Source organism: Diabrotica undecimpunctata, chromosome 3 (assembly GCF_040954645.1).
Source record: "Diabrotica undecimpunctata isolate CICGRU chromosome 3, icDiaUnde3, whole genome shotgun sequence".
In the NCBI taxonomy this organism is placed as follows: Eukaryota; Metazoa; Arthropoda; class Insecta; order Coleoptera; family Chrysomelidae; genus Diabrotica; species Diabrotica undecimpunctata.
Window position 1 is genome coordinate 79662263 of NC_092805.1, and position 27405 is coordinate 79689667.

The 27405-nt window shown below is 30.2% G+C and overlaps 1 protein-coding gene across 1 annotated transcript in view; it reads left to right on the top strand.

Moving 5' to 3' along the window:
- Window positions 1–1433: 1433 nt before the first annotated feature.
- Window positions 1434–27405, top strand: part of LOC140436942 (testicular acid phosphatase homolog) — a 48069-nt gene continuing 22097 nt past the window's right edge. Inside the window, exons 1-2 of the mRNA XM_072526121.1 lie at window positions 1434–1587; window positions 5979–6077. Of these exons, the coding sequence (XP_072382222.1) occupies window positions 1459–1587; window positions 5979–6077 (228 nt within the window). The 5' untranslated portion in view covers window positions 1434–1458. The remainder of the gene's footprint in view (window positions 1588–5978; window positions 6078–27405) is intronic.

The window sequence follows — 27405 nt, forward strand, 5'->3', positions numbered from 1 at the left end:
AGAAAAATTCTGAAATTAATTTTAAAAAACTGTAATGGCCCTTTTGAAGAAATTATTAAGTGTCAGTAGAATGTTTTCTTCTTGAATTTTAAAACACTCCATCTGCTGCCAAGGCTGCCCTTTTCGGTATTTTAAGAAATAGATTAGAATAGATCATTATCATTTTTTTTTCTTTAACCCTATTTGTGGTCGTATAACCCGATTACATTTATCTATAAGCTGCTATTTTTGATTATATCAATATCTATCTCCTTCACGGACATGTCCTACCTAAACGTCTCCCATCAAGTAATTTTATTGTTTTGTTTGCTCCCTAATCTTTTTAATCTTATTTGTAGATTTTTTTTATCTATCTCTTTATTTCAACCTTGTGTCTTTATTGTTCTTCTTACTTTATTCTGCTCAACTGCCCAACATTTAGTTACATTCATCACAGCTATCTTACGGTAGTTTTATAGATTTTTTGCAGTTTCATTACAAAATTTCGGTTATATTTCATCCATTTCGCTCTGAATCTTTTTAATGCATCCCCATCTATTTCCAATTAGTCCGTAAAACATACCTGAGATACTTCTAATAATTATTTGTAAAAATTATTTTACCATCATAATCATTATATATTACATCTACAGTTACATTAGCTTCTTTACACTATTTGTGCTTTTTTCTCTTTCCTTTAATTTTTGCTTTTACTTTGTTTGACACCGATCAGGTCCCCTTCATGGTTGATGTATTTCCTCAGGTTTTTCAGTGTTTTAGCCGTGTTATATCTAATAATACTAGCGACATTTCTCAAAATTATATTATTATTCCCTTTCACGTTTCAAATAATTGTTTCTTCCCTTTTTGTCATGAATATCATTTTTTCTCACTTTTTAACATTTATTATTTGATTTTTGGCTCTCTTAAATATGTTGGCGTTATTTTGTTTTTTACTTCAATATCCAGCACAGGTAACTTATGTTGTTGGCTTTTAATTTTACTTGTATTCCATACATAATTATACCTTGTATTCCATAAGCATAAAATAATCTATTACTTCATAATATTTCCCTATTTTTCACTAAATTTTGTAAGTTAACTTACTTTCCAAATTCACTTCATTTTTGCAAATAAGTATAAAACCCTAAGTATGGGTTCCTTATTATGCTACAAGTATTAGGAATATATACAAATATATCTAAATATAAACAAAGATTTCTCAAACTTATTTAATTCGTTTATCTCTTGACCTCGATTTTAAAAATTTAAGTTTTCGTAAGACCTACGAATAAAAATATTACACAACATTAAAAAAAATTGCACAATGCACACACCCTGCGCTCATGCACGCCACTGAAAACAATTGATAATAAAAACGTTATTATATCTATTTCAATAATATAAATACTCATCAGAACTAGTAGGTGATTATTAGTATTCGCACAATAATCACAAGTTTATTACTTACTTGAAGTAATGAGATTTTCATATTTTTTAAAATATGTCGTCATTGCAATAGTGTTTATTTCACGCCAATCTTCAGCTGCTCCTGAGAGGATACGTGCTGCAGATGATGGTCAATCAGAACTAGTAGCTACAGTTTCGGTAAATGAGATTTTTGATACTGTTCTGAAAGTATTTCTTTGTAGTATGTCAATTTTTCAAATATCTCTTTAGGAATAAACCAAACAATTAGTAAAATAAATTTTTTATTTGCTGTTTTGTCTTAGGCATCGACTGTCGTTTTCAAAATAATATATTTTCGTTGTGAAAGCCTTTTAACGTGAGTTTTACCTTGTTTTGTAGGACGTTCCAAACATATATTTAAATCAGAGCGTTATATATTATTAATTATGTCATCTCCAACTTTCAATGTTTTAGCTCCATGTTTTGTCAATTGCAGCTCATCTCCAGTCTTGTTTTAGAACGTGTTCAACTGTGTGTGTATTATTTTGGTTTGGCTCCTAATCCATTCTTTTTGTTTCTATCTTGCAATGATATGTCTAGAATTTATTTGTTATCCGCATTCATTAAATACTTCCAAAATACTGGAAAGTCTTCCAGATGCCGTCTATCTCTAGCTTATTCTTCTATCTTTTCTGTTTTATTTCTCTGATTTGGGTACTTTTATCTATCTTAATAGTACCCTAATTATATTCTTGATAATTCTTTATTTGTTGCTACTTTGTTAAACTGTGTCTTTTGCATTCTTTATAATTTTTGTTTTCTTAAGTTCATTGTTAGTTCTCAACTACTAATTCCTTTTATAGATCTTGTATTATCTTATTTAGCTCACACTTATTTATTGCTATAATTAGTATGTAATGAGAGAACACGTTTTGTTGTTGTTTTAATGTTGTATTTATTGCTCTTTTTTTTCATTTTTCTGATTATGCCTTTTACATATTTGTTATCTTCAGAAATACTTACACGAAGGGAATATATATATATATATATATATATATATATATATATATATATATATATATATATATATATATATATATATATATATATATATATATATATATACATACATATATACATATTAGAAAAGTTAAAAATGAGATGAAATAAATATATCACAACAAAATTTTAAACAACTAACGCACTGAGATCTACGCTTTCCAACACCAAACACAACAACATATAGGTAGATCAAAGAAATGCATTTATAGCATACCTTATTAATGCAATAGTTGTTATCTGGTAGAAACTTAAAGACTACTAAATGTTAGAATAACTGAGTATAAATTATACATGAAAAACGGCTACTTCAACAGATCTTCAATATTATTTATATTTTAATTTTTGATTTGGTTCTTTTTCTTCTTTCTTTTACTTTTCTTAAAAGCGTTTCTGTGTTTAGTCTGGTCCAGTCGCGAATGTTTTTCAACCATGGTATTTGTCGTCTAGCAGGATCCCTTTTTCTTCCGATTATACCCTTCATAATCAGCTGCAACAACCTGTAGTTCTCAGTTCGAAGTATGTGCCCGAAATATGTTGTCTTTCTTTTTTTAATGGCGGTCAAAATCTCTACCAATTCCAAGTTCGTGAACTAAATATTTTTAAGATATTAGGTATTCGATTTCGGTGGTTATGGATATGTTGATCCTAGACCCTTAGTTTGTTATAAGCTGGGCTTTTTTATTGATAATTTTTTTTTACTAATTCATTTAAAATAGATTCTATTTATATAACCTCACTTCTAATATACATAATAATTTTACCATACTTTCTCTATGCTCTAACTGCTAGTCTAATAATTATGCTTTCCGATGATGTTATTCAATTTTTATTCATTGTTTTTTATGTGAATGTTTGAGATTACTTTTTATTTACCCTCCTCGACTATAAGCTGATAAACTGTTTTAAATAGCTAATGCTATTTTTTCTTCGTTCGTTCATTCTTGGCCGGTATCATTGTTTATCATATATTTTTTTTTTATTTTTATGATTTATCTTTTTTATTTTATTTCTTCTTCTTCTTATTAAGTCATGAGACTTAGATTAGATTGGATTATGTGAGGTCGTTAAAGATATGCAGCCTCGCCGCACTTCGACCCATAAATATTTTTTGTGCATACCTTCATCTATTGAACTCTAGGATGTCAATACTTCTAGTGAAGTTGATTAGCTTCCTAGGTGACTTATTTCCTATGTCAGATAGAGCTAGACTGACATCTCTTAGGAATTTTAGTCGTTTGCAGAACAGTGCTATGCATTTGCATAATATATGTTCTGCCGTTTTTTTTTCTTTGTTATAAAAACGACAGTTCTCACTATCTGATTTGCCCATTTTTTTGAGATGATATCTCAGAGAGCAGTGACCAGTGAGAAGGCCAGCGAATATTTTTATATCTTTTTTTCTTATTTCAAGAAGGCGGTTTGTTGCAGTAGGCGACAATTTTAGAAACGTTTTTGCTTGTCTTTGTCCTGCTATGTTAGAACAATGTAATCTTAGTTGATTGAGTTCCCAGGTCCGGACTTCCTCTCTGATCTTCGATAGTTCACAGAAGGGTTCTGGGCCCTCGAATGGGATATTATACTTTTATTTTGCGAGGCTGTCAGCTTCCTCATTTTCTGCAATTCCCTTGTGACCTGGCATTTGTCAAAGTTACTTTTTGCGTTCCGCCAGATTTTTGAGAGATTCTTTACATCCCAAACCATTTTTGATTCGCAAGTAAATCACTTTAGAGCTTTTAAGGTGTCTTGGTTGCTAATAAAATAAAGACTTTTGCCTTACCAGTATCTCGGTTGAGACATTCTTGAACACTAATATCTATAGCATGTATTTCTGCCTGAAAGGTAGTTGATGCGTTTCCAAAAGATTTGGATAGCCTAAAATTCGATCCAGTAACTTCCACTTCTGCCCTTTCATTTATCTTAGATTCATCCGTATACCAGACGGGTGAACCTTCTTCCAATTTCTTTAACACAAGAAGAATATGGCATGGCATCTATCGGCCTGTCCTTAGAATCTAATGAAATTTCTTTCAGGTGGCCAACTAGATCTCCAGGTTTTGTTAATAGTATATATTGCAATTTTAAGGTGGCGGTTACTGCCTCCCTTCTTATACAGAACTGCAAGGGTAAAGTCACGTAAAGTTAAACTAAAGCAGCTTCTCCAGATTGACCAGGTTAACATACGCTTATATGGAACATGTTTATCAATAATATACGCGTCTAATTCATGTACCAGTAGTGGCTGAATCATACTCTAACAAATATTTTGCACTGCGTCAATGTTTCCTCCCAACTTGTGGTAATAAAATGAATACTTCCATGTATAGTAATATTACGATTTATAGTAATTATTCTATATTATTTTAATACAGAATATCATAAGAAGCTATTCTAGTCATAAAAAATGTATCTGCTCCAAACAGGTCTTAGTAACCCCAATCGGAGTCCCAGAGGCGTACCTTTATTATAATTAAGGTAACTTCGGCTGAACTTGCTATTGTCATTTTAAATTTCTATCTGGTCTACATAGAATAGCCTTGGATATTCTTCTTCTTCCTGGACCTCGTTTTCAGATATTTTTCCTTGCAGGATGGCTTCAAGGAGAGCATATCTGGATTCATTTCGCATAATATGTCCGAAGAATTGTAACTTTTGAGATTTGATGGTGATCAGTACCTCTCGGTTTTTATTCATTCTTCTGAGGACCTCCTCATTTGTGACTCGGTCAGTCCACGCGATCTTAAGTATTCTCCGATATAGCCACATCTCAAATGCTTCCAGTTTTCTGAACATATCTTCGTTCAAGGTCCACGATTCAACACCATAGAGAAGACGTAGCATCGCAGTATTTTTACTTTTGTATCAAGAGAGAGGTTGTGACTCTTGAAGAAGGCCCCTATCCGATTGAAGGTGGATCTTGGATATACCAGGGTCAAATAAAAGATATTCATAGTGTAACTAAGAACTTATATAGAGCAAATCTGCCAAGGACTTGTATAATAGCGAATGAAACAAGTGCTTTTAAAGAGTTTTTCAATAGGCGATATGATATCATAATTCCTACGAACGTCACTGTTTTTGTTTTTATACAAGAAGAAATTTATATGAGATCCTCAAATCAGTTTTACCGTATTTTTTCTAATCTTACGGTTTCTACTTCCTTAATTATTATCTAAGCATCTTCGTAGCTAATATCATTTAATATTCTAGCATTAAAGAATGTTTGTTTTATTTCTTTCTATATTACAATTATTTCAATATATTTAATACAACAGATGCATCCATATCTGACAACATATACAAAATTTATACTGGCTCAGAACTACGAATCTAAAATTATATTTAGTCTCCTTTGGTTTCCAGGCAGAACCACCATTAGATATTTACAATATTTTATTAAATTATTTATGAATACTAATATCAACTTTTTACATAAACGGTTATCGAATGTGAACTAATATTTTAGTAACTTTGAATATTGCTTATATACTTGTTTTAACATTATAATATAAAAAATATATATTTTTTAGCTTATCAGACATGGAGATAGATCTCCCGAGAGATCTTTTCCGAACGATCAGTATTATGATGAAGTATATTGGCCTATGGGCTACAAACAAATGACTAAGGTAAGTTTTTTAAAAACATTGAGTCGTTTTCGTGAATAAATGTATATTTAATAACAAAGGGCTAATCAACACATCTGTAATTGAGTTTGTATACATAGGTGCATTCAGACGATAGCCAATAACCTTCAAATCGCGAAAGCATGCTCGTGTTTACAAATTCCAATACAAAGACTCACAAAGGGTTGTATTGTTGAAGCATAGGCTGCCTTACATGATGATCCATCATAGATACAGAACGTTTTTCTGTGCGCAGAATTTACAGATCTGCGCATATCTCTGGTCTTTCATACACAAAGAGTTGTGCCCTTGAGTTATAGAGTGCCTCACATACATACACAGAGAGACATAGTCAAGATCTTACGAGTGGGGTCTGGGGGACTTCTCCAGTCAACAAAGTTTAAGTGTCGTTGTAAAAAGACGGATCCGATCTACTCAAGTACTTTCAGCTTGTCAGCAAACTCGCCGTTCCGCCCCACTACAAGTTGCACCGAGCACGAAGCCTTAAGGCAACAGCAGCAGGCATTGGAAGGCGATATAACTACTTATATTGCATTATCAGGAGCAAATATACTCTTAAACACTAGATTCCTCACTCTCCCTGGGTGGTGAAGTCTAAGGCACCCCTGAACGCAAAAAACCAACAATCCCTGATTTGGTAAAACTGGGTGCATGTACGTTTTTCTTAACCTCCAGGAGGTAATATATCCCATTTTAGCAGAACCAATGTCCCTACTTCTCTACCACTTATCTCCAAAGTGGGCACGTCCCACGAGCGCACGTCTACTTCTGACTAAACGTTTTTGAGCTTATAGTCCTCACAGAGGTTACATGGAATGAGAATAGAATGGTCTTACGTGAGCTCGCCTGTTATATAAGAGCTAAGAGCGCAACCTGTTAACCAGTACAACTAACGGACTGGTCTTTCTCTCAGAGCAGCCCACATACCGACGACCGATGCCGCAAATGACGGCCACATTACTGCGCCTGCATTAATAGATGTAAGACATATTACTTCGTGCGTCGGTTGTTGCGATCTCGACACCTTAAGCTACAGCACACCACTTCTCATTTTTTTATCCCATTAGTCGCCTCTTGTGAGAGACAGTACCAAGACCCTAACAGTTTTCGGTTCTTCCGTCTTCCGCTCGCTCGTAGCTCGGTAGCTACTATGACACTATATATATATATATATATATATATATATATATATATATATATATATATATATATATATATGCATAGGAGAATGTTATGTTCTAAGGTTAACTAAGGTTTCCAGATTTCTTATTGTTTTAAACGTTCTAAACGTTTAGCATTCCTTTTCTCTCAAGAAGAATTCGATATCTCAATGTTCTTCACTATGCAAAATATTTTTGGGAATATCTCAATAGTTTCAATGTTTTGAGTCAAATAGTTTAAAAATAGAGATATCATTGAATGACCAATCAGGCCACAGGCCATCCACTATGAGATCTCATTTTTTTACATTCTTCGTTCTTGTTTGGAATCCGAAATATTTTTTAGATAGGCCAATAATATAAAAATTAAAGAAATAATACGAAACATTTTTTATATTAGCTACAATATTTTATGGAAAGGCAACACAATTTCTACAAACGTCAAAAATAAATACATTTGTAGTCATAACAGTGCTTTACTCCAACAAAAAATGTAAGCACTTAAAATATCTTATTTTTATTATCTTATCCTGATTAATCTTATGTATGTTCATTGTTTCTAATATTTGCCTGATTATATTAGATTCTATCATTCTATTATTATTTTTATGATTATGTGATTGTTTTTACTAGGCGGTAATCTAGTTTGATAATAAAATTATGATCAAAAAGTTTATATATATATATATATATATATATATATATATATATATATATATATATATATATAAACCTAGCCTTGCCTTTGTTAATATAACATTTCAAAATTGACAATTACATTTTTTGATAGATTTTAGAATCACTCAATGTTTTCAAAAGTTAAATTAATATAAAATTACTTTAATTGGGAATCTTCCGACGTTCTGTGTTTATGTGTTTTTGCTGATTTATTTAATAGATTAATTTTTGATGTTTCTTCACAATAATAACATCTTAATGCTACAGATCTTTTAAAGGTAAGATCATTTACTTTTAATTTTTTTTTCATATAGATGTATCGCTTATAATACTCTTTTAGATGAACTGATGATGTCCAAGAAACATTGGGCGAAACGTCTTCAATAAATAGATAAAGTAGCACAACTCTTGTCTTTTTTTATCTTTTTATCTCCAAATTGACCGAAAATATCCCATTCACTTACGAGTGCACATTTATATATATATATATATATATATATATATATATATATATATATATATATATATATATATATATATATAAATTATGGGAGAGTTACTAAATTATTTCATGTGACAATTTATTATTACTCCACATAAATAATAAAAACAATTAGGAGCGATATTAAAATCCCACAGAAACAGAAACAACGCAAATTTTTTCTCAAAATTTATTTATGTCAAAGTTTACAAAAAATTAAAAAATCTATTTCATTTTTACTATTTAGATAAATAATATTGGGTAGATATTTAAAAGTTACTCAAATATTTTTAAAAGTAAATATTATGGTAAAAACAATTACACAAATAGGACCAAGTTTAATCTAATAAATAATTAACAATAGTCATAACAATGATAAATATATTTTTATAGGTTGTACTTAAAAGGTCATTTCTTTTTAAATACTTCGGCACTAAAAATGTACACTAATGCTATTTTTATTAAAAGACACTAAATGCATCTTGGTAAAAATTTAAATTTCACGTAGATACAATTTTCGGTATTCGTCAGATTTATAATCACAATCTGTTGTTTTCTTGAGATAATCTATTGTTACTGTAATATATTAATAATTATACTGCTCTGTTGATTTAGATTGTTAATTCTTTATTTACAGAGTATCTTCTTAAGTTCCTCGTTGACACTCGGAAGAATATGGTAATATCATTCTCAATCATTTTGATCATGTATTTTCATACTCCTCTGTCTCTCTATTTTTCCATATAGTACTAGTTGCTGAAAAGTGTATCATTTTTCATATAATATATGCCCTAAATATGATGTAAAGTATGTCTTTTACACACTTTACATCAATAAAGTTCCTATCTTGGAGACCCGCTGTTCTTAATACTTCCACATTTTTGGTCCTTCCATGAAATTTATGCATTCGGTGCTGGCACGACATTTCAAAGTTAAAGCACATTAAGCATAAGTTTGTTAATGGATATGGCCATTAACGTCTATGCTTCCATTCCGTACAAGAGAACAGAGTAAACGTAACACTTAATATCATGTACTTTAGATTCAAATCGAACTTGCCATCAGTCAGAAGTTTACGAAGTTTCAAAAATACATTGCTGACTTGTTCTACTCTGCTCTTTATTTGAGTCTTTACATCTTAACTATCTTTTAGCACACAATTTAAGTATTTAAACTACCTGACTTGCTCGATTTCTTCTCCAGCTACATATATTTTTGAATTTGGGTAATTATTTCAACGTATAATCATTACTTTTGTCTTCTTGATATATATTACCAAACCCAAAGCTTCACTTGCAAGAGTTAGACGATTTAAAAGACATTGAAGATGTTCGATGGGTTCTACAACTATCTTTGTGTTATAGGCATACTTAGTGTTGTTAATAAATATGCCGTTTACTTTAATACCCGTATTAGAGTCTGCCACGGTTTCCGCAAATGGTTTTGCTACGTATAAGTGAAACAAGAAAATAACATTAGAAATAGTTAAAATACTTGAAAATATCGAAAAAGAAATCACTGTTTAGGCTTTAAAATAAAGTATTTGATGCAGAGAAAATATCAGCAGACTGGCATAACTCTCTATTTTTGCTTTATGGTTCCAAAAAAAGGAAATGCTAAGTTCTTTACCTGGAAGATAATCAGTCTTGTGATTCACGTCATAAAAATCTTTTTTCGTATAATTAAAATTACTCCAGAAGTAAAAGAAAAGTTTCATCTATCCATCCTATGGCTCTACAGTCCGATTCGAGTCCCGGCCTCCCATATCAAACCTCTCCATCCATTATGTAGCCATTCTTGTCTACGATCGACTGTTAAGTATATTTCTGGAGTCCTCCTCTACATCATGCACCCATCGCTTTCTGATCGGTCTTCCAAGAGGTCACTTTTCCTGCATTCAACAGTTTTTTTGAAAGCCTGTCCATTGAAATCTCTGTAGGCGGAACTATGTATATATATATATATATATATATATATATATATATATATATATATATATATATATTTATATATTTATATATAGAGGAAAAAAGACAGTTCAGATTTGATTTCACGTACAAATATATAAATATGTTTTTTATAGATTGGCGTCAATAAAATTATTATCAATATTGACTCCAACCCATAAAAAACATATATATATATATATATATATATATATATATATATATATATATATATATATATATATATATATATATATATATATTGTGAATGATGAGCAATGAGTACTTTTTTATAATATGGGGTTTTTATCGCGGTTCTCAAAGAATTAGTTTGTAAGAACTTTTTTAAATTATCTTTATTATATCTATTATGAAACACACATATATATCTAACCTAGCCAATGTGAATTTAAAATAAACTATCTTTAAATTGAAATTCTTATGAAACTAATTAAATTCTATAGACAATGTAAAATTTAAACAAACTATCTTCAAAATTGAAATTGTTATGACACTAACTAAATTATATTAACAAAATTTTGTACCTTTCTGTCACTGAATGCCTAAATGAACTGTTTTCCACTATATAGATTATAATCACCACTCAATGTCTTCGTGCTTCGGTTATCCTTGTTTTTGTGAAATTACTTTTTCCAATTATCAGCTTCCACCAATTTAAAATATATTTCTTCTTAAGCATTTATAAACCACCAAGCAAACCAGCAAACAGCATTTATATTTATTCTTCTTTTCAGTATACCAATATCCAATCACCAAATATATTATATAATTTTAATTTTCAATTAATACTTCTTGCATTATCCAATCACCATTTATACATTACATAATTTTTAATCTTCAATAATATTTTCTTTATACTGTTTCTTAATCTTCATTTAACTCACTATATTGAACAATTGGACCTTCTGTCTGACTATAATTGATCTGACTTCTATTTCATGCTAACTCTAACTTTCATACTAAACTGGCCATCATAGTAACTGTAACTCATAACTGATGCCTTGAATCCAAGTCACCGGGTTTTTATATCTTTTTCCAGAATCATCTAGCAAGAAATCATGTTCGATTTTGTTCCATCTCTTCTATGTTGTTGATGTTCTGGAACAGTCCATTTTGCAAACAAAGCCATCTCCGGTAATCTAGAGAATTCCTTACTTTTCTATCGATAATTTTGTTGACATTTAGGCTTTTCAGATCAGAATATACACTTAAATCAGTAGCTTAACATTCTAATTTAATAAACTACACATTTTAAACAACATATTATTATAACCCCACTTTATATTCGTAATCATTACTTAAACTGTCACTTGGAGAGTATGTATATCTGGTTGCCTAATCACATGGCTCACTTAAATATATTTACAACATTAAAATACAACTTTTTACAATTATTATATGCTAATTTCTTAAAAATGCCCTCACATAAATATATTTTTATAAAATTCTCTAGTATATAACTTATTAAAATACCCAAATACTTTTTATATCTAATATTATCTAGTAGTGTAACTTATTAATTATTTTCTATAAACACCAATCATATCAATATATATATATATATATATATATATATATATATATATATATATATATATATATATATATTATATTAAATGGCCAAATATATGGCCTAGGAGGACAAATTCGTTAAACTTCCCGTGCTCAAATCGGTATCAATAAAGTGTTATGATCATTTCGGCCTATCCCAGCCTCATCAGATACTTGGGCTGATACAAATTCAAATTCGGAAGTCTAACGAATATCTCCAAAAACTTCACTACCACAGTAGTTAGCTTACAAAGGCGCCACCTGCTTTGGCGGCCGTGAGCGAAGATAATATGAAAACATCGTTTTCTGTACCCTCTGCGCTATGCGAAATGTGTAAAAGATAAAATCTTTTAGCGAAAGCCGCTGTCGCTTTATTAAATTAAATGGCCAAATATATGACCTAGGAGGACAAATTCGTTAAACATCCCGTGCTCGAATCAGTAGTGTTATGATCATTTCGGCCTATCCCAGCCTTATCAGGCACTTGGGCTGAAACAAATTCAAACTCGGAAAGTCCAACGAATGTCTCCCAAAACTTCACTACAACAGTAGTTAGCTTACAAAGGCGCCACCTGCTTTGGCGGCCGTGAACGAAGATGATTATGAAAATATCGTTTTCTGTATCCTCTGCCCTATGCGAAATGTGTAAAAGATAAAATCTTTTAGCAAAAGCCGCTATCGCTTTATTAAATTAAATGGCCAAATATATGGCCTAGGAGGACAAATTCGTTAAACTTCCCGTGCTCGAGTCGGTATCAATAAAGTGTTATGATCATTTCGGCCCAACTACTGCTGTAGTGAAGTTTTGGGAGACATTCGTTGGACTTTCCGAGTTTAAATTTGTATCAGCCCAAGTGTCTGATGAGGCTGGGATAGGCCGAAATGATCATAACACTTTATTGATACCGATTGATGAAAAAGAAGCTTTTTCTATTTTTTGTTGGATATTTAAAATTTGCTTTTTCATTTTATTCCTGTAAAAGCAAGTAATGCTGTAAGCAATCGCATATAATACGTCGTAGAGTCTTACTTGCATGCTACATAAGGGCTATTGTTCTATAGTTGCCGCACTTTGTAGGTGAACACTTTGTTGTTTAAAACTCATACATACATATACACATACCGTATATATTGCTTCGATACCTATTTTACCCATTACTGTAATTATTTCTGTTATTACGCTTAACTGCGTGATTGATTGTTTCTAGGGACCGCACATTTTTTTCTGCTTTCATTTTCATAATAAAAGATTTGATCCTTATCTATTTAGCTTACAGTGCCCTGTTAACTGACCTTCTATGGCTTTGACTGTTTTCCGATTTTTGCTAATTAGATTTGCTGTAAATTTGGGCGAATCTTCTATAATGAACTGTTTCGCCTGTCTTTGTCCTAGTGAATTCCCCCACTATTTAAGAGATTTGTGTGATACCCACTTTCTTATAGCTGTCCTTATTACTGGATTTGCAACGCCGCAGAAGAGTTTCGTTCGATCTGCTTTTTAATTGTTGTTTTGACTCTCGTCAATAGGATACCGATAGTTTATTTAGGACACCCACACCATCCAATATTAGCTTATAATTGGCCTTTACAGAATTAAGTGCCTTACACGCTGCCTGACTTTCTGTAAAAATGGCAATTGAACGGTGCGTTCTTTTCTGTCTTCCTGTTTTAGTGATGGATTGACTTTATTTCTGCTGGGAAAATTGTGAACTTCTTAGATAGACTTACCGGAAAATGTATCCCTTGCTTTATCCGTACTACACCGACTCCTACACCCTCAGATGTTTTTGAGTAGTCGGTATACCATGTAGCTTCTGCTTATAAGGGTACACCTTATTGTCAGTCTTTTCTGTTTGGTATATTAATTTTGAATTTATTGTCTAAGCTGTATCTCGTAGCTATTGCATCGATTGGTTGCCTTATTATGATATCTTCTTTTAGCTCCTTGGTTGTGAAAGGATTCAGTAAGAATTCCAACGTCATTGTAGGAGTTGTTTTTATGGCCCTCGTGATACACTGACATGCTAGCCTTTCTGTATTATTTAGCAGCTTTATTGTTCCCACTTACTACGTCTTTGTTCACCACGTCACAGTCCCGTAGGTTAGCATTGGTCGAATAACCCTTGTGTATAAGCAGAAGGTTATTTTGGAGTTTAGCCCCCAATTTTTAACACACATTTTTCTACATCCGCCTAAGGAGATAGTAACACTTTATATGTAGTTTATGTGGTTTTAGGCCTTGTAATGTTGTTTTTTTTTGTTGTGAAGTTGATCATTCGTATTTTTTGAGCATTGACTGCCAGTCTCTCTAGTTTATACCAGCTATCAACTATATTTAGGGCTACTTGCATTCTCCCAGATACAACCTAGGCAAATTTGGCCCTGACGGAGATTGCAATATCGTCAGCATATCCTAGAGAGTACAAGTCTTGTTGACAGATTTTTTGACATTTATAATATTCATCTGCATATTACTGCAGATGTGCTTGATCTACTGATTGATTTATCCAAAGAGTTGTTGGTAACATTATTAAATTTTCCTTCAATATCTAAAGCAACGGCCATTTTTATATCTTGGTCTTCTATCGACTTTAAGATAAGCTTCTTTAGATCATCCAACGTTAAATCCGTAGATTTACCAGGTTAGTATGCATGTTAACGATTGGTTAGAAAATTATTATCTTTTAGTAATTTGTTTTTATGTAGCTATCCAGAAGTCTTTCCAGCGTTTTTAATAGAAAAGACGTTAGGCTTATTGGTCTATATGACTTTGGTGTTAGATCTAGTACTTAATCTACCTTGAGTAAGTATTTAATTTTAAAGCCGTTAATTAGAAAGTGGTGAATTTCTTATACCGACAATCACTCGGTCCCTACATCCGAGAGTCATCTATATAGATGTTGCTTGTCTTCTGCCGCGTGAAGGTACAGATTTGAGTTTTTCCTTCAACCAGAATAACATCTTTAGGAATTTCATAATTTTCAGATCTTAGTTGGATAACGGACGAGTATGTCTTACAGTAATGTAATCATACAAATATATGTGCATACTGGTCAATATATTTTCAAATTAAACTTTCTATCTCTGCTCACAGGATATAAATTATTTATTTTAAAATTAAATGAAATATATTATGTCTGCTCAGCAGTAAAGTAAGTACATAGCTAACTGAATTACGCATTATTAAGGATTACAATATATATTACATGTCCCAGATATACTTTTCTTCTTATTTTCTTTTAATTTAGTATTTCTCTGTCATATTTCATTTTCCTCAAAATTTCTATGGCTACATTTCAAAGGCTTGACGTCTATTCATGGTTCCTAATTTAAAAGTTCACGTTTCTAGACCATATAAACAGACTAAGTGCACATAATGCTTTAATAAATCTGTATTTATTTATAGTATCCACGAAACTTATATTGTACACTCTACATTTTCTTATAGATATTGTTCTCTGAACTACGATAACGATCCATATAAAGTTATATTTGCATGTATGTGTAATGTTTTTATTTAATTTAATACTTATGTTTTTGTCACGTTAATTTTTACTTAATCTGCTGTTTCTACAATTTCGTTGAGTAGAATTAAAGAGCTTGTGGACTGCCTGCTATAATAACCGTATCATCCATGCAGCGTAGGTTTAGTATCGTACCGCTGATTTTAATTTTAACCCTGATGTTGGCTAACACTATTTTGAATATGTGTTCCGAATATAACATGTCAAACAGTGTTCCTAATAAGATACAGCCCTGTCGCAGGTCCTCAATAGTCAGTATTTCTGATGGTTTCTGCCTTATTTGTATAAACGCTTCTTGCATCCAGAATAATTACTTGATTAATTATAAATATATCTTTTCTATCTAATTGTATTTCTTGTAATAACATCTTTGATAATAAATAATAAAACCTGTGCAAGACCTATTATGATCCACGTCATATAAACACCAGCAAAACAACCACTAATAACCAACTATTAAGAACAACAGAAATGAAGAACTTAGGATCAATTATTTGCAAGACACTTAGAGATAGAGTGAACAGCAGCGATATCAGAACCCCGTGTAATATCCGAGATGTTGTAAAATGGTCTAGAGTCAGAAAAAGAGCACGGAGAGACGACGTTGATAAAATGGGTGATAATTGACTTGGAAAGATAGCAAAGAAAAGAAACCAAACACCAACAGACCACCTCAAAAATCTAAATTGAAATAACTAAGCATTGTTTTAAAATAAAAAGAAGAAGTAGTAACAGCAGTATACAATCTAATTGAAATACTAGATAATCTTTACTTTTTCATTAAGTCACCTCTAAAGCTTAATCGTGTATTTCTCACATATACAGTTAACTCCGACCTTTAATAATTTAACCAACATACTTGTCTCTTTAAGCTCATTAATCTGAATATACTGCAACGACAAAAAATATAGACTTAAGTCAACCATTTGGGATATTAACAGTTTCATATACTTAGCGAAGTAAGTTTAAAAATTTTAGGTGTTTTTTCTTCTTATAGTTTAAGTGATTCAATATGTATCTCGTCTAAGCCGGCTGCTTTTCCATTTTTGGTATATCTATTTTGTCGAACTATTTGGTTCCATAATAAATTATTAGTAAACTACTATTAAATAACAATCTTACGAATAGATTTATGTTTGTCACTCTCACCAGATTTCCATTGTTTTATTACAACAGTATTTTTATTTATTACATCAAACGGGTTCACTTTTGTAAAATTGAGTTTAAAATCTAAAACTATTTGTTGTCTTGCCCTTATCAGGATATATATTATATATATATATATATATATATATATATATATATATATATATATATATATATATATATATATATATATATATATATATATATCTATATATAAATCAAGTACTTAGATCTCCAATTTGTAAATTAAATGGCGAGTGGGTGAGTTCTAATAAATATATGCACAATGACTTTAACAACTATCTAATCTCGTATTTATAGCTGAAAAAGATTGTACTGATAATAAAGTAGATAATTTTATCAACGGAATGTGCCAAATATTTCTATCCAGCGAGATTCATGCAGAAATATATAAGTACTTGAGTGCACGAAGATCAACAGGTTTCGAGTTTGGAATAAAACAGCCTCACCCCAAAAGTAGTTATTAACTTCAACTGCATGCTGAATATAACTTTTCTATGATATGGCAGAATGCTAAAATTAATGATTTCTTAGCAAGGTAAATCACCTGACGAACCTACTTCCTACCGACCTTGTAGCTACCTGGGGATAACATTTAAGTTCATTCTTTAAACTTCAAAGATAGTATTTATTGAGAGATTATGGGATTGAAGCGGGCATCCGAAAAGGAAGTATGCTAGGGCTATTATACTTCATTTTAGCATATTTAATTTTATTCCCTGTATAAAATATTAAGACAACTTCGAAGTTGCATTATTTGACAAAAATCTTTCCTTCATCTATAATAATTATATTTAATAAGGTCTTCAGTACTTGCTCTATCCTTCTGCCACTGACTTTCAACATTTCGACTGTAATGTTTCGGTTTCATTGATTAGTTTTAAATCGGTTTAAGACCATTTTTATTAGGTTATTTCTAGAATATCCCTTGAACCAATGTTACGTATAATTTGGTTTCTCTTTATGTGTATCAAATATAATCTATTATCTTAGGTCGTATTTTTCTCGTTCTCAATTTTTTTTCTGCCTCTCGAGTTGTCTTCTTTTAATACTTTCATGTAACAATATAATATACAATATAATATACAATATATATATATATATATATATATATATATATATATATATATATATATATATATATATATATATATATATATATATATATATATATATATATATATACGACTTATTGGTCGTATTTTTCTCGATCTCAATTTTTAATATTTTTTTCTGCCTCTCGAGTTGTCTTCATCTCATACTTTCATGTAACATGTATATATATATATATATATATATATATATATATATTAAATATTTTTAAATCTTCGTATTTACGAATATTAACATTATTTTCTGCAGAGTTTGTGTGTTTTTTGTTTTTTTTTTGTTAAGTTAGTTATAAATAATGAGTAAAGTTTACAGTACATATATAATAACATCGATAATATACTACATATTGAGAACATCTGTATTTCTTATACTCTATTTCATCTGTTGTATTTTAGAGAACTGATGAAGCTTTAGAAAAATAAAGCGAAACGTCTTCGATAAACTTATGAAGTAGTTGACTTCTTCTTTTATTTGCCAACCTGAATGACCGATTTAACCTCTGAATTCACTAGTTGAATACTTTAGAAATATATATATATATATATATATATATATATATATATATATATATATATATATATATATATATATATATATATATATATATATGTATGTATAAGTTATAGTGAATAACCAGCAGTGTATGCAAATAGTTGTAGGACATTGCCCAAGGCGCGTCTACTGTTTCAGCATATCTCCGGTTAGCTAGAATTACATTTTTATCATTCTGTGTTGTTATGCATGTAAATATTATTTTATAATTTAGTTGAGAATCTGTTCTCTTCAATGAAACTTGTCTTTGTAAAAATTGTTTTAAATAAATCTTTTTTAAAAATCGATATACAGAGTGTTCCAAGTTTAGTGGCGCAGTCAGTAGGATAGATAAAACGGGCTTTAGTGAATATAAATCCTGGTTCGTATTAACGATTTAATAATCTATCGAACTAATAAATAACTGGCACCGCGAATAAAGACTCTTGGTTGGGTGAATTGAGTAGCCTGACTTGAAGAATAGTGTAAAGGAAAATTCAAGTGAATATTGAAGTTCCTGTGAAGGTCCTGTTCCTGCCGTGTCAACGTGGACTCAGAGCATAGATGGGCTGGAAACTATTCTTACTGTAAGTACCTTTATTTATGTCGTATAGAGAGCAACGATTTTTCATTAATTCAGATAGTTCAAGTAATTCTGACTCAGATTCTGACTCAAACAACAATCCATTATCATATAAAACTCAACCAAATACTTCTAATATTTTTCCTAAAATTATTTTATCAAAATCCAAATTAACTATGGCTTTACCTCAACTAAAAAAAGAATATCTGGACATGATTCCAGAATTCCATGGAGATGTTGCGTTACTTCCACGCTTCATAGATATTTGCGAAAAATTAGTCAATAAATTCTATAATATAACCGACCCAAGCGATTTTCAAAATGAATATTTGACTTCTAGCATTTTAGCAAAAATTAAAGGTGATGCCGCCATAAATATTTCTTCATGTACTATAAGAACTTGGGAAAATTTAAAAGATTCTCTATTAAACACTTATGCAGATAAGAGAGACGTATATACACTTAGTATAGAAATCACACACCTTAAACAAGGCAATGAATCGCCATTTGAATTTTTCCAAAAAATACAGCATCTCTTAAATCTCCAAATATCTTTGTTGCAAACTCGTTCTAATATTAACGAACAAGAGATACTTGGTAGTTATTTCAGAAACTTAGCTTTAAGAGTATTGCTACGTGGTCTTAAGGAACCCTTGGGTACTTTTATGCGTACCAAAAACCCTATTGATATAAACACAGCTTTAAACGTTCTAACAAATGATTTTCAAATTTATATGGGACAAAGTAATTCTACTAAAAATCAAAACCCCTCATCATCAAGTAATTTTTCGCATAAAAACAAATCAAACTCATCTAATTATGTTCTACCAAATAAATTTAACTTCCAACATAATTACCAAAGAAATCATAATTATTCTCAATCCCCAAAAAGTCACTATCAAAACATACAAACCCGAACTTTTAATAATAATCAAAACCAATCTGGCAGTGGCAGAGATAATAACGTTTTTAGACCAAATCAAAACCGGAATCTTCCAAACCCAACTCCGATGACTATTTCAACAACTAATACTTCCAGACCGAACCAAAATTATCAAAACCGATATAAACCTCGTAATCAAACCTATTTTTCAAACCAACCACAAAATATATTTCCAGAAGAACTACATAATATAGACGAAATAAATATTTCTGAAGATAATGACCATTTTTTAGAGCAACTTGCCTCGGACCAAATAGAATAGAATTATTAAATTTAACAAATAAAGAAAGTGAACTACCGTATATAATTTTTCCTGAAAATAATCTGAAAGTTTTAATTGATACCGGTAGTACTAAATCTTTTGTTGTTCCAAATGTAGCGGAAAAATATTTCAAAAATTCCATTTTTCGGAAACCTTTTCAAGTTTCAACAGCACTAGGCATGACCCAACAAAATTTTTGTACTATAATTCCTACTTCTAAAATATTTGGAACCAAAAATCCTATGAAATTAAATTATTGTATATTTAAATTTCATGACTACTTTGATTTTTTTTTTTTTTTTTTTTTTAAGGTTAAAATACGTTTATTGACGTTTCAATTTCCACTTCGGAAATCGTTCTCAAAATACAAACATTAGTAAATTAAACAAATTTTGTTTTTGTTACTTAGTGAAAAATTCTTCTATTAATTTAATTTTATCTGACTCATCTATATTGACAATTCAGACATACATTATACATTTTAAAGTAGACGACTTTAAAATGATATTGCCAATATTGTTGAGTTGCGTTCCTGTTAGTATATATATACTAACAGGAATAATAATAATAGTTAGTTAATATACTACTTTGATTGTTTATTAGGATTAGACAATCTTAGACCTTACAAATAATGTCTTAATTACAAAGAATAGTCAAATTAAAATTCTTTATCATAATATTAACAAGGAAAGCATGAATTGCATAGTAGTGCCTCCTAGAACCGAACAAATAATTTCGGTAGACATAAAAAATGTCAATAATGGTGACGTAATAATTCCATATACCAAAATTGGGAATTTAGAAATCCCACAATGTTTAACAAAAGTTCAAAATAATAAAGCTATTTGCAGTATTTTGAACTCTTCTGAGAATGCCTGTAAAATTACTTTCACTTTACCTATCGAAGCTGAAAGATTCTCAGAAAACTATAGCACAGTTTACCCTAATTTAAATAATATATATGCAGACAAATTTAAATTCGATATTTCCAAAGTTCGTACCGAACACATGAATATCGAGGAACGGGAAAAAATATTAAAGCTAATCAAAGAATTTTAAGATATATTTCATGTAACAGGCAATATGCTATTATTTACTAGTAAAGTAAAACATAATATTAAAACAGTTAACGATATACCTATTTACTCAAAGTCCTATAGATATCCTGAAATCTATAGAAAAGAGGTACAGAACCAGATTCAAAGTATGCTGGACCAAAATATTATTCGTCCCTCAGACTCACCATGGTCATCCTCAATTTGGGTAGTTCCAAAAAAGTTGGACAACTCCCAAGTACCTAAATATAGGATCGTAGTTGACTATAGAAAATTAAACGAAATTACTTTAGGAGATCGATATCACCTACCTAATATTTCCGATCTACTTGACAAACTAGGTCGTTGTCAGTATTTCACAACTTTGGATCTTGCTTCGGGATTTCATCAAATAGAAATGGCCGAAGAAGATATACCTAAAACAGCTTTTAACACCGAAAACGGTCACTACGTATTCCTTAGAATGCCCTTTGGATTGCGTAACGCCCCGGCGACCTTCCAAAGAGTAATGGACAATATACTTCGAGGAATACAAAATGAAAAGTGTCTTGTGTACTTGGACGATATTATAGTGTTTAGTACTAGTCTCCAAGAACACCTTACAAATCTAAAAGAAGTTTTTAAGTGATTAAGAGAGTCAAATTTTAAAATTCAGATATACTATAGAAAGTTTATAAAATATTTTTCAAAATTAACTAAACCTTTAACTTCTCGTCTCAAAAAAGATGCAATCATAAATGTAAACGATTCAGATTATTCTCAGTGCTTTGAAATGTGTAAAAATCTTCTTATTAATGACCCAATACTGCAGTACCCTGATTTTTCTAAACCATTTAACTTAACCACAGATGCAAGCAACTTTGCTTTAGGAGCTGTGTTGAGCCAAGGAAAAATCGGATCTGATTTACCTACATCGTTTGCTAGTCGAACTCTAAATAAACGCGAAACCAACTACTCAACAATTGAGAAGGAACTTCTTGCAATTGTTTGGGCAGTAAAATACTTTCGCCCTTATCTTTTTGGTCGTAAGTTTACAATTGTAACTGACCACAAGCCATTACAATGGCTATTTTCTTTAAAGGACCCTAACTCAAAGTTAGTTAGATGGCGCCTTAAATTGGAAGAATATGATTACAATATCATATACAAAAAGGGTGCATTAAACACTAATAGTGATTTTCTATCCAGGATAGAATTAAACGTAAATGAAACAAATGATGCACAGCTAAATACCGAAGAAGAAATTGATTACATAATAAATTTTGACGAAGAACTTCTTAATACTCCAAAAAATGATATAGAAAATGAATCACTCATAGTTGAATGCGAGGAAAGAAATGAAGACCCAGATGACGAAAATAACACAATACACACCAATCAGGAAAATCCAACTATCGGCATCCCTATCGTAGAATATGCCGTAAATGTAGGAAAAAACGAAATAATAATTTCCGAAGTAAACTTCGAACCAGCAACACCCAGTATTATTAAATTATTTAATAATAAGTTAAGGATTCTAAAATCCTATATACGAAAAGTTTAGCGTAGTTCTCAAAAAATTCTTTAAAAATTCCCAAATATCCTTCATTAACTATTTAAAAAAACTTATCGATGTTTTCCTCGATGAAATAAAAGAAATAATTAAAAACTACTATGAAGGAAAACAAAACCATAGAGGATTGGATGAGACCAAGTCACGTATAAAAAATATTTATTATTGGCCCAATCAAAGGGCTTCGATTCAAACCTATATAAATGAGTGCGAAATCTGTCAACTAACTAAATACGACAGAAAACCAATCAAACCATTTTATAATGTTACACCCACAGCAATCAAACCCTTCCAAATATTACATCTCGATACAATTACATTAGAAAATACTAAATTTCTAACGTTAATCGATTCATTTTCCAAATATGGCCAACTCTACAAATTAAACTCCGCTCAAGGAATAAAAGTTGTAAACGCCCTAATAAAGTACTTCTCTCATCATACCGAATAATCTCGGACAATGGTACCGAACTAAAAAATTCTCTTGTCCAAGAACTTCTTTCTATTCATAAAATCAAGATCCATTTTATATCTTCACAATACCCAGAATCTAATGGAATTGCCGAAAGATTTCATAGCACAATTATCGAACATATTAGATTATTTAATAACCGCGACGAATTTAAGGATGAACCAATAGAACAAAAAGTCAATTACGCCCTATTGGCTTATAATAGTAGTATACATTCAGTGACTAAATTAAAACCTTACGAAATAATAAATGGACATTTAGAAAATACTTCTGTATTCGACTTAGATCTTGAAAAGCAACTTAATAATAATTATATAATAAACCATAAAGAAAAAATGAAGTTACTTTACTCAGAAATAAATAAAAGTATACAAGAAAATAAAGAAAAATAATTGGAAAAGCAAACTTAAATCCTGAAGAATTACCTGAAATAATTCCCCCCGAGATATTTGTACGTAACAAACAAATTAAAGGAAAAACAAAAAATAAATATCAAAAGGAAGAAATAAAAAATATCAATCGCGAAAGAAAAACAGCCAAAATCATTACTCGACATAAAAATACAACTGAAGACATACACCTATCTAATATTAAACGTCCTAAACGAAAACCTTATTATTTTATTGCAGGTGCATCGCAGTCGGACATGCAGCGATCAACATAAAGGATATTAGCAACAATATGGGCATTCTACCCATTAATCTTGGACCTGCCAAATTACAAAAAGCAAGTCATACTTTTATCCATTTTTATGATCTTAATCCATTATTAGACGAATACAATAATCTAAATATTCAGTACAGCCATCTTAAAACTAATATTTCGAACGATACCTTTTTTAGATCAGAAACCGAAAATTTTATTAATTTAATTCAGTATGTTAAGAATAGTATAAATGATAAGTTAGATAATTTTAATATTCATTCTACTAGTATAAGAAACAAAAGGGGGTTGATAAATGGTCTTGGATCGATAGCTAAAGCTATTACTGGTAACTTAGATTCACAGTACGGGGAATGTATAAATTCAATGTTAGAACATTCAAAGGAAAACCAAATTAATTTACAAAATCAACTTCAAATGCAATACTCCGTAAGCCACGAAATAATTAAAAATTTTAATCAAACTGTAGTCGACATTCAAAATAACGAATTAAATCTTAAGTCTAAAATACTAGAAATCAAAGATATTATTAACTTTCAAGGAAATTTTGAAAATGTCGTCTATTTAAAAGATTTGTTCAATGAAATGCTAATTATTTTTAATTCAATACTAAATGTTTTAGAAAACATCGAAAACTCCCTCACATTCTGTAAACTTAAAACCTTACACCCAAGTATTATAAAAAACCCGAGACTTACTATTAGAAATAAGAAAAATCTCTTCCCATTACCTATACCAACTTCCTTTTGAAGTCAAATATGAAAATATATTAAATTTTGAATCCCTATTAGAAGTTAACTGTAAAATAGACAAAAATAAAATAACTTATTTTCTTTCTATACCTATTGATTTTGAATTAGAATTTGAACTTTTTATTTACTACCTACTCCAACAGAACATGAATCAGAATTTTTAACAATAATACCAAACACAAAATTTTTGCTGAAATCTAAAAATATAATAAAACCTCTAAACGACATATGTACTAAAGGTAAAATATTCCAATGCCCTGGTCACCTTCAAAACAATAATAATTTTAAATGCGAAGAACAAATAATAATAAATGGAAATTCTTCTGAATGGCAATATATTAAAGTTGAAATTTCAAAAAATCATATAGAAATCATCCCAGAAGTAAACCAATTTTTAGCTATATTTCCTTCACCAGAAAAATTAACTATAAATTGTCCACAAGGAACAGAGATTAAAACATTAACCGGAATATATCTTATAGAAAATTCGAATTGCAAAGTAAACATTTAGAAATCAAGAATTGGTCTTTTTAGAAAAAACATATGGACAACCACTTATAATAAACAAACCAAAAATTCAATTTAATCCCACAAAAATTGTACCAATGAAAATTAACCATAAGTCACTGGAACTTAAAGAAGTGCATACCAATGGACCATTTCCTATTCCGACGATATAATACAAAATTCCACATTCCAAGCGTATGGACTATTCTTCTGTATATTGGTATTATCCTATCTTTATTATATTTTATTTACAAAAGAAAACAACAGAGGAAAGCAGCAAGAACATCAAAACAAAAAGAAAACAAAATTCAACTTCCTGAAGGAGCTTCGTTTTAAGGGGAAAGGAGTTATAGTGAATAACCAGAAGTGTATGCAAATAGTTGTAGGACATTGCCCAAGGCGCGTCTACTGTTTCAGCATATCTCCGGTTAGGTAGAATTTACATTTTTATCATTGTGTGTTGTTATGCATGTAAATATTCATTTTATAATTTAGTTTAGAATCTGTTCTCTTCAATGAAACTTGTCTTTGTAAAAATTGTTTTAAATTAATCTTTTTTAAAAATCGATATACAGAGTGTTCCAAGTTTAGTTATATATATATATATATATATATATATATATATATATATATATATATATATATATATATATATATAATTGACTCCAACCCATCCAAAACATATTTATATATTTTTTCCAAACAAGTCACAAGTACTTCTTTTTTCTTATATATATATATATATATATATATATATATATATATATATATATATATATATATATATACATAAATATATATATATATAATAGATGTATATATATAAATATATATATATATATATATATATATATTATCATTATATATATAGTTTCTATTATCATTTCTTATTTGCATTTTTTATTTGCAACTCTTTTATTGGCTCTTCTAATATTATTTTTTTATATCTTATTTTGGTGCTGGTATTGTTTTTGAGTCAAGATTTTTGTTATTGGATAGCGATCTTGCTTGATAAGTTTTTTAGGTTATGTTTACCTTAATCTTGACTCGCACCGTTCTATGATCGCTTGTACCTTTATTTTAGACAATACTAGTAGCAGCACTAGAACTAAAAGAACACGAGAACTAATAATAATGACGCAGATTTAATTGTCAATAACCAAAACTTCGCAGCATTCAAAGAGTTCAGATATCTAAAAACGTCTATCTAAAAAAACTAGTATAGGACCGTATATATCTAAAAAATTTATAATTAGCTGGTTAATTAATAAAAGACGTACAAAATAAAAGGTATATGGTTGTAAATACAAGAGCAATTAATTAGCAGAACTGACAAAATTATTATTAGCACAAAAGAGACACCACTTACATCTGGCTGTAAATAATGGGACCAGTAGCGTCTCTAGAAGAAGAAAAATATTCGTATTTGTCTTGGTCTTCGTATGAAGTAGAGAAGTAGGATCTGAAAGACGTGGGCGGCAAAGATTTCTGGTCGTACTAAGCAGGAGATGTGTGCGTCGTGGTTTCAGGTTAAGTTCTGCCCTCTCGCTCAGAGTGGGACACTATTTACAAAGATCGATCTTGGGAAGAGCCGTGGAAGTCCTTTTGGCATTAAAATCACACTCTTTTAGAAGGTGTAATAAATTATAATATTTTTAAGTTAATCTTTAAAAAGGCTATTAACTCGTTTTGGGGTAAATTAATGATTTCTCCACAAAGGTATTTAATATTTAGGTATATCGTACACATAAGTGGCTCTCAGCTTGCAACTTTGATAAAATATGAATGGGGCGCCAATTTTAACGTGAGTAATTTAAAGAACACAAACAATGAAATAAGTAATTAAATAAGTGACTAAAGAAGGTCTATGGTATAAATATTAAAAATAATCAAAAATAAAATATTTAAGTGAGCACTAAATACTTTTCCAAACAGACTGTATCGAACACTAATATTTCCCATTCTCATATAAAGATCAGAGGCATGGACTCTTATCAAAACACGCGAATACCCTATATCGATGTTTGGGAGAAAGATATTACGCAAAAAATTATTATTTCCATTATAATCAAGTGTGCAGGACATGTAGCATGTACTCTGGAATCTATATATATATATATATATATATATATATATATATATATATATATATATATATATATATATATATATATATATATATATATATATACAAGGATTTCCACAGTTTTCACTGTATTCCTTCACTCAACCGTTTTCTCCAATTTTGCCTGTTTTTCCTGGAATCTAACATGATAAAAAGAATTTTAACAGCGCAACCTGTATGAATAAGAAGGTAAGGCAGATCAAAGCTGAGGTGGATAGACAGGG